This window comes from the organism of the source record quoted next, unplaced genomic scaffold (genome assembly GCF_019419815.1).
Source record: "Pyrus x bretschneideri cultivar Hongxiangsu unplaced genomic scaffold, Pyrus_bretschneideri_v1 Contig37, whole genome shotgun sequence".
Taxonomy (NCBI): Eukaryota; Viridiplantae; Streptophyta; class Magnoliopsida; order Rosales; family Rosaceae; genus Pyrus; species Pyrus x bretschneideri.
In genome coordinates this window covers 3,283,652-3,293,376 of record NW_025999690.1, presented here as the reverse complement: position 1 = coordinate 3,293,376, position 9,725 = coordinate 3,283,652, and the positions used below count along the sequence as shown (strand labels likewise).

Genomic DNA, 9,725 nt, shown 5'->3' with positions numbered 1-9,725 from the left:
ATCCATTCATCAACTGTTCATCCTTAGATCAAGCCCCGACGGCCCTTTGGATCAACAACTCATCCACAAACCTACACCCTACGAAGATAGAATCAGAGGACCAAATTTGAGAAAGATCGTAACCCCAAAATCATCAAACCAAAAAATATTATTTTGTACACGTTATTCTTGTTTCTTGTTTCAAGGAACTTTCGTGTTCACAAACACTTCCACCGGAGGCACATTAGGCCGGCACCCAGTAAAAAAACCAGGCTAGGACTCAGTAAATCCACTCCAACCCACAAACTTGCCTAGCACCCAGCCCAAGTTGGTCTCCAGGCTAGCCCAAACTTGACTAACCAAGGGACCAACCCCTTTTTTGTTTTGCGCCTAGCACGTGGCGTTCACACAGCCGTGGGCATGAGTACCCGACAACTGTTCAGAGGCGGGGTCTGTGGTGTAGGTGCACTCACATCTCACTCCGGGTAGGTGACGTTGCCCACTGTCTGCCGTTGGATTTCCAACGGTAAAAAAAATTGAATTTTAGTTTTGATCTGGATCATCCAATCAAAGATTAATGGTCCACGTTTTCCCCCAAATCTTATCCGAAATTAAAACTATTTTATTTATTTATTCTTTTATAAAAAAATTTAAATGGGCTGGGTGCCAGCGCATTTTTTAGGGGTGAAGATCGTTTGTGCCTGAGCATTTTTAGACTGGGTTCTAGCGCATTTTTTTAGGGGTGGAGATGCTTTGGTTTATGACTGTTCATTAGGGTCTATTACTGTTCACTGAGTGGATAAATCGGCTGGGTGCTGGCTCAAAGTCTTTTGAGGTGGAATTGCTCTTAAGAATCTAGCCAGTTTGTGTTATTTTTGGTTTTAAATTTAATTTGCAGGTTTAGGACCATACTAGTATCCATGTGGAAGTAGGATTCTCTACCTTCCTAATCTCTCTCCCTTCCATCCCCCTCTATTTGAACGATTACGATTAAGCCACGTTAACATTTTTTATTGATTTTTTTATAGAGATAATAAGACAAAAATTAATATGTGAAGGAATGAAAGAAAAAAGGATGGAAATAGAAAGGTAAAGAATCCTACTCCATTCATGTAAACCTCAAAAGTTACGCAACCTAAAAGTCTTGCAGTTACCAAATATAATAAAACAAAATATGAACTAAGCCAGTTTCTGTTTCAAGTGCCCCACATGATTCTTGTCTTAATCTCATCTCAATGTTTTAGCTGACACAGCAGTTTGCCTATGTGCAAGATAAAGGAACCATATTCCCTCTTGAGCTTAAGAGACTGAGCTTATTGAGCAAAGATTTGAACCGTTGAAATTTAATCCAACAATTGCAATTATTATAATTTTTAGAAAGATTCCTATTTGTAATCTTTGAATCAAATTTCAACAATCCAAATCCTTTGTTCAAGAGGCTTAGCCTCCTATACTCAGGAAGGAATCCGATTCCCACGACAAATACTTGTGTGTGGAGTATATGAATGAATATAACACTGATCTCGTGACTAGTTATTTGCGTCATCGGGGTACATTCTGTATGAGTATACGTGACGGAGTGCTATGCTTACACGGATGTATAACGGATGACATGCAACTTTGACCAAAACAAACTTACAAACTAATCAGAACAAGTTTTCGTTCTACAAATGCTTTCGATTTTTAAGATTACCACAAACCAAACCAACGCCACAGTTTTCCGGACTAGAAAACCTTGAAAAACATCACTCTGATTATACATGCATATAAAAAATATAGAGAGAGATAACTTATGATTTTTGTAACAAGGAGTGCAAAATTCCTAAAACCCAAAACCCTAATTACACACAAAGCACCTTAGAGAGGTTGTTGCATTGTCACAACCAGAGGACTTGTCACGGTGTGCTTCCCATCTGACCAAACTATTGAACCACTCGTCACACTTGTGCTACCAGGAGATAGCTTCACTGCCAAAGCATGAACCCTCACAAGAAAATTCAACTTCTGCCCCACCCTCCTAAACGCGAGCCTCTCCGGCTCCACCGTCACTGTCGTCCCCGCCGGTGGACTGATCCTCACCTGATAGACAGACTTGGGGTCGCCCACGTTCGTGACGGTCCGGATAAAATGCGTATTCATCTTATGCTTCCCGTACTGCTGAAACACCACAGACAATGAAGGGTAATTGAGGTTCCCAGCATGTCCAGCCCGCTTTGCCCCATTGCAATTTGCAAGCTTCCTAGTGACCGTTTGTATGTTCTTAGTGGTATAATTGTAGTTGCACAAGAAATTCACATAATCATAAGAAGTAATGTCATAGACCAATCCAGGGTCCATTGCCTTTTGGGGATGAACATGGCCTGCCCCAAAGTCCATGACTGTTGATGTATTGCCACTGGACTCGTCCAGCATGGTCTCGCCTCTGTTGTCCACGGTGTAAGCCGTGGTCATCAGGGCCGACCTAATAGCAGCTGGACTCCAGTCTGGATGGGCTGCTTTCAACAAAGCAGCCAAACCAGACACGTGTGGACAAGCCATTGATGTCCCAGAGAGTATGTTAAACTCCGTATTTCTCTTATCCGAAGCAACACCGGAAGGTCCAATCTTATCCGGCCAAGCTGCCAGTATATTCAACCCGGGCGCAATCACGTCCGGCTTCAATATCTCTGGTGCTTGCGGGTTCGGCCCGCGGGCAGAAAATGAAGCTACGACAGGAGCGGGACGCACCCGGATTCTGGTCCCTTTAAACACAATTGTAGCCGTAGGTGGCGATTTGGACTTGGATGCAGCTGTGATGTACCTTCTGATTTCGTCTCCGGTGGCGGCACCAACCGCGGTGGCGGGTAACACGTGGCAGTCTGCTACAAGTCCTTCACCGTCGAAAACCCCATTGGCGAGTATCATTCCAACCCCTCCAGCTTTCCTCACAACATCGCCTTCGCAGCTCTTGAATTAATGCCACGGTCGCATACGACGATCTTTCCTTTGACCAAATCTTGACTCAAAGAACCTTCTAGACACAAGGACGAGGAGTAACCGTCGCTGCCTTCGCTATCAGCGTAAACCAGAGGGTACATCCGACCAGCTGCGAGACCCGGCCCGGAATATACACTCATGCCCGGGATTGTTCTTCCGTTTCCGAGCTTCACATCGGCCGGGAAGTCCCGATCAATAGTTCCCGCGCCGACGGTTGTCACCCATGGAGCCACATTAGTGACAGTGAGCCCTCCCGGACCGCCGTTACCGGCGGACGCCGACACGAAGACACCGGCGTCAGAGGCTCCGAACGCGCCGATGGCTATGGCGTCGAGGTAGTACGGGACAACGACGCCACCTACACTGAGAGACACGACGTCGCAGCCGTCGGCGACGGCGGCGTCGAAGGCGGCGAGGATGTCGGAGTCGTAGCAGCCGGCGCTCCAGCAGACCTTGTACGCGGCGAGCCGTGCCTTGGGAGCCATGCCGGCTGCGACTCCCTTGGCGTACCCGAGAGTAGACGCCGGGAAAACGTACCGTCCGGCGGCGATCGAGGCTGTGTGAGTCCCGTGGCCGTCGGAGTCTCTGGGGGATCGGTACTCCGTGGTCTCATTCATCTTGCCGTTAGTGGATTCGAAGCCGGCGGAGAAGAAACGGGCACCGATGAGCTTACGGTTGCAAAGGTTCGCCTGCAAAGTCCTTCCCGGCGACGCAGCTGCCTTTCCATTTGGTGGGGATGGGGCCCAGTTCTCGGTCGTGGAAGGACTGGCGTTCGGGCCAGATTCCGGTGTCGATGACTCCGATGACGAGGTCGGACCCAAAGTCGGACTCCTTGAGAAGTCCTGCCGGGTCCGTGGTTCGGAGGCCGAGGAATTCAGGGGAGCGGGTGGTGTGGATGTGGCGGACTTGCTCTGGAATGAGACTGATGACGTGGCTGAGGGACTGGAGTTGGTTGGCTTGGGAAGGGGAGAGCTTGGCTGAGAAGCCGTGGAAGACGGTGGAGTAAGTGTGGAGAATAGTTGGGGGTTGGGAGGAGGAGGAGGAGAGGGAGGAAAGGGAGGAGGAGTACCAGTCATGGTGGGTTGGGAAAATGGAGGGTTTGGAGTCTGGTTGGACTTGAACAATGAAGGTTTTTCCACCATCATTCTGATTATTATTTTCAGGAGAAGAAGAAGAAGAAGCTGAGAAGTTGGATAGGGAGGAGAGAGAGATGATGAGAGAGAGGAGAAGATGGATGAGAGAGAAAGCCATTGGAGTGAGAGTGAAGAGCTCTCTGTGTCTCTGTGAGGTGGTGGGAAAGTTGCTGCTACTTAATAAGTTATGGATGAAACATATTAATGAATATAATAATAAAATGGTTAAGTTGAGGGTTTGGGTGGTCGTGACTGGTCAGTCTCGATGTTGATGTGGATGCGTGGGTGGTTTTATACTATTTGGTACTAATTTGTTTAGGCTTCTCCAAAACATTCAAATTCAATTCAATCGAATTGTGTTAGACTGTACTACCGTGGAAGAAGTGAGTGCTATAATTGTTTGAGATTGTACGCAATCGTGTGTCGTATATCTGATAGTACTCTTGTCCCGTGTTATTAATGAGATGCATTATACCTGTTACTGGGTATGATATGCATGGTTATATGCTAAGAATGATAAACATACTTTTTTTATTTATTATTTTTTTTTATTTCTCACACACTTCTATTAAATTATGTTCATAGTTTAAATTTGATTTATTTAAATTTAACGATCATAAATAAAAAAAATGCATAAAAAACTAAAACAATTGTATAAAATTGACTTTTTTAATATACAATAATGTATGAATATAATGACAAAAATATTTATATTACGAGAGTAAGGTTTTAAAAAATGTTAAGTGCTAGTCAAGCAACGGGTTAGAGCCTAGTGCCTAGGCAGCTAGACGGGGCTATACGGATTAGGAAAATTTAAGTAAATTTATTATATATTGTATAAATAAGTATAAGTTTATATTTATAAAACATACATAATTATATTAGAATACATAAATAACGTATAACATGACATATAAATTATAAAATATTAGAATATATTAAAAACATGGGCACCAAACATATAATAAGTGTTCATCGAAGTAGTCAACAAGTCTATTACATTTTATTGAAAAATTAAAATACAAAATGAAAATGATTGATTTTCTATCAAAGTTAGAGTCGCGACCCAAGCAGGGTTAGTCAGACTAGGTGGATGCCTAAGTAGGTCTTGGCACACTTTTTTAATTTTCAAACTCCTAAAAACTCATCCTAACGATAAGAGCATCCCCAATGGGGGCTTTATCCTCCACAAGGCTATCAAATTTCCAGCCTTAGCAAGAAATTTCATCCCCAACAAGCCGAAAAATAGGGCTAGATCCACCACTAGGACTAACAGCTTCCTTTTTTGGATAGCATAAAATCGAGCTACATCTAGCCCTAAAAAATAATGGGTCCGACAAAAAAGTAGCAACACATGTTAGCAAAATTCTATCACTCTCCCTCCACTTGAAAATACACTTATACTCTCCTTTTATTATTTAATTCTTTTTTCTTACTTATTTTTCTTGCAATTTTGCTAATTAATGATTGTTTTAAATTCCATAAGAATTAAAATTTCAAATTGATTTAACGTTCATGGGCATTGATGGGTGAAATTTTCAAATAATTTTTTTCAAAATTGTACGATACTAATTTACCAATTGGTCCTAGGTAAATTTGTTGTGTTATACGTGAAAATAAAATTATTTTAAAGGGCGAAGTGGTGGTTTGTTTCTTTCAACAAATGAGTTTGAGATAAGAGAATCTAATCCAATGAACGATTCATACGTGATGAAATCTAACTTTGTCACAATTTGAACTTTTTAGGTTGAAGTGTTCATAAAAAAATTTAAGATAGCACGTCCAAAAATCAAATTAAGAAAAGCTAACACACAAAAAAAATCATCGCTTAATCAAACTACTACATAAAGAAATGGAAAAATTAGTATCTGGTCTCTAGTTACTAATGTTCATTGGCTAAGACCGTATTTGTCACATCCCAGCCGGGGGGGACCACTTCCCCGGCCCGCTCCACCACCGTAGCACGATATTGTCCTCTTTGGGCCTCGACCATGCCCGGCCCGAGGGGGACCACTTCCCAAGCCCGCTTCACCACCGTAGCACAATATTGTCCGCTTTGGCCCCGACCATGCCCTCACGGTTTTGTTTCTGGGAAATCACACGAGAACTTTCCAATGGGTCACCTATCCTGGGATTACTCTCGCGCGATCTCGCTTGACTTCGGGGTTCCGATGGAACTTGAAGCCAGTGAGCTCCCAAAAGGCCTCATGCTAGATAAGGATGGGAATATACATATAAGGATCACTCCCCTGGGCGATGTGGGATGTCACAGTATTAGTTTTCAAATTTTGATTGGAATCCCTAGCATTAATGTGATAATGAATTTACATGTTTATTACATATTTTTTTTAAAATAAAAATGAGTAATTGATTTAGAGTTTTAATACTCACACCTTTATTAAACTCCAAATTAATTTTCAATTCAAACATTTCCAAAATAAAAAAAAAAATTAGAATAAGTTTGTACCATTTAGTTTTTTATAAAAAGATTCTCAACTTTTTAATCTTAAATGTACCCATTCATATAATTTTCAATTTTTGTAATCTTAAATGTACCCATTATTAAATATACCAATTTGTTATATGTAAAATGTACCATTTTTTTGATATAAAATGTACAAATTATTTATATAAAATGTTACATCCCACATCGCCCAGGGGAGTGATTCGTATATGTATATTCACATCCCTACCTAGCACGAGGCCTTTTGAGAGCTCACTGGCTTCGGGTTTCGTAGGAACTCCGAAGTTAAGCGAGATGGGAGCTAGAGCAATCCCATGATGGGTGACCCACTGGGAAGTTGCTCGTGAGTTTTCAAAAACAAAACCGTGAGGCAATGGTAAGTCCAAAGCAGACAATATCGTGCTACGGTGGTAGAGCAGGCCTGGGAAGTGGTCTCGCCCGGGTCTAGATGTGACATAAAAAGTACCCAATTTTTTAATATAAAACCATTAAAAAAATTAATCCATTTTTAAACTTATATGGGTACATTCTTTTTTTGTTGATTTGAGAATGTATCTATGTCAACTTTAATCGAAGAAATTTACTAATGTTTTATTAAGCCTAATATCTTTTTTATTTTTTTTTATTTTATGTGTTTTGAAGAATGTATCCATAGTACAACAATTTTTTTTTTTTTGTTAATTTTGTTGAATGAACCCATATTTACACACACACACACACACACACAAAATATAATAGGAAGTATAATTTATATTTTATTATTTTTAATCCCGCAAATTATGGGTTATATTTAAAATCTCATTAATATAAACAAATACAAATTTCAATTTTTATTTTTTAATTTTCAAAATATAATAACTTACATTATTACATTAAAGTCAATGACTTCGATAAAAAACTAAAAACAGATAAGGTTTCAATCAAAGAATATTGATAACTAGGGGCCGCATCTAAAGTGTTTCTAAATATATATATATATATATATCCCCATATAGAGCCTGAAAAATATAGTCTCTCATTAAGAGAAATTCTTTTATAAAGCCTCAAAAATTCATCGAAACTCTAAAATTAACTATATCCACTATTTTTCTAACCCCATATAAAATTCCTCATTGCTTTATCCAGCTACCTAACGCGCCTAAACAACGCTAGACCGAGTTTTTTACAACGCGTACGAGAGTCATGAGACCGACCGTGTAGTGTGCAGGAGGGAACACGGTTTTGTTAATTATATTAACGTGTGATGTCTTGTATCCAGGGTGTGTTCTTGGATGTGATGTTTTGTTTCAAGTTTTTGCTTAAAAACTCATCTCTTTAGTAAAAAACAAAGGAGATTGAGAGAATCTTATGGATGTTATTGTCGTTACTGTGGTTAGTAAAAAATTAAAAAAAATAAAAAACAGCTACATTACGAGAGTCACATAACGAGTTAAGTCTTCAATAGTTCGAATTAAACTAAATAATTTAATTTTATATTTATCAGATTGACAAGTAAGTAAAATTAATATTTTTTTAATTTAATCATGAATGTTGGTTTCTCGTATTATTGAATTCAGATTATAGAACAAAAGTTACAAACGTGTACTTAGAGCATCTCCAAATAATACTGTAAAACAACCAAACTCTATTTTAAAGAGCCAAATTTAAGGAAAAAAATCTTGTCCAACTGACTCTATAATCTAGTATAGCAAAATGAATAATCACTCTTTAAATTTACAGAACAACTGTTCATCAGATTAATATTAAAAAAACAAGAAAACTCATGATAGACGCATGAGCAACGAGAAAATGAAGAGAGAAGGTTGTTTTAGAAAATGAGTGAGTTGAGTTTGAATTGTTAATAATAACATATTCAAAATTTTTTAAATAGAAAGTATGGTTAGAGATAAAAAGTTAAATTAAATAGTTAAAATATTATTTTAATACTGTTCACTTATTAATTTAAAGAAAATTTATAGCTTCTTTTGAAAATACTCTTAAACTATTAATTTGACTAAAAAATAGTGGTTCAAGAAAAATATTACAAAAGAAGAAGGAAAAAAAAAAAAAACAAACAACCAGAGAGAATAATATTTCTGAAAACAGTTGTCCAAACTTAATGACATCAGCTGCTGTGCATGGAGATGAAATTTTTTTTTTTAAAAAAAAAACTTAATATTTCATAAAATCAATTACAAGCTACTTTGTTTAATTAATTATATAGTAGTTAGAGAATGTTTATTTTATGTAGGAAAATCAGAAAAGGTTTCAGCAGTGGAGATCTTGGGCTCTGTTGTCACTGGATCTCCTCAGCATGTGGGTGATGACCTGAAAAAGACAAAATGGAATCTTCAATTAATGAATGAGACACTACCCTACATATTTTTTTTTTTAAATTTCCTAATGTATATGCGCGCGCACACACCCACTATAGTTATAGTATGATGTGTTATGGTTGCAGCTAGGGTTTTTGAAAATAAGTGCACCAATATATATGTATGCATCCCAATGCCATTGCCAAGGCCCAAAGATCACAGCAAAAGAATCTACACTAAAGTACGGGGACTTACACAACACGGATGTACTATAAGGCACCGTTTGGTACGTGGGACAGGACGGAACAAATTGGGATAAGGCGTTCCGTCCCACGTTTGGTGCGCCTAAAACGGGTGGAACGAGCTATTCCACGGAACGAGTTTTGGGTGAATTTTCGTTCCACCTCACCCCCCTGGAACGATTCGTTCCACATCCGTGGAACACAAAATTATAACCTCTCCGTCTCCTTCTTCTTCCTCCTTGTTTCCATCCGAGAGCATCTTTGCTCCCGTTCCGTTCCGTTCCGTCCTGTCCTATCCTGTCCCGTCTCATTCTGTTCCGTCCCGTCCTGTCTGCATACCAAACGATACCTAAGCAAAATGCGCAAGTTCTTTTTTTTTTTCGCAAACATAATATTATTGGCCGTGAACACCATATTAATTGTATATTAGTATACTATATAAGTTACTCTCGTAGAATAAAGTTTTACATAATACTCGGAGCCACACATTTGTTATCCCATCTAATCAAGTGAAATATAGGTGATAAGAATGGTTAAAAATTATCTAAACTATGAGATTTAAACTCAGATGCTGAAAATAAAGCACACATTACTTTAGTCAACACGACTATACTTAATTCTGTCATGTGTATAATCA

The 9,725-nt window shown here is 39.2% G+C and overlaps 1 protein-coding gene across 1 annotated transcript; it reads right to left on the bottom strand.

The window, feature by feature from the left end:
• Window positions 1–1,714: 1,714 nt before the first annotated feature.
• Window positions 1,715–4,351, bottom strand: LOC103948579 (subtilisin-like protease SBT1.5). The gene is given in 3 exon segments (XM_048563912.1): window positions 1,715–2,918; window positions 2,921–3,644; window positions 3,646–4,351. Coding segments are annotated over 3 exon segments (2,367 nt in total). The 5' UTR covers window positions 4,207–4,351; the 3' UTR covers window positions 1,715–1,836.
• Between the last annotated feature and the right edge of the window lie 5,374 nt (window positions 4,352–9,725).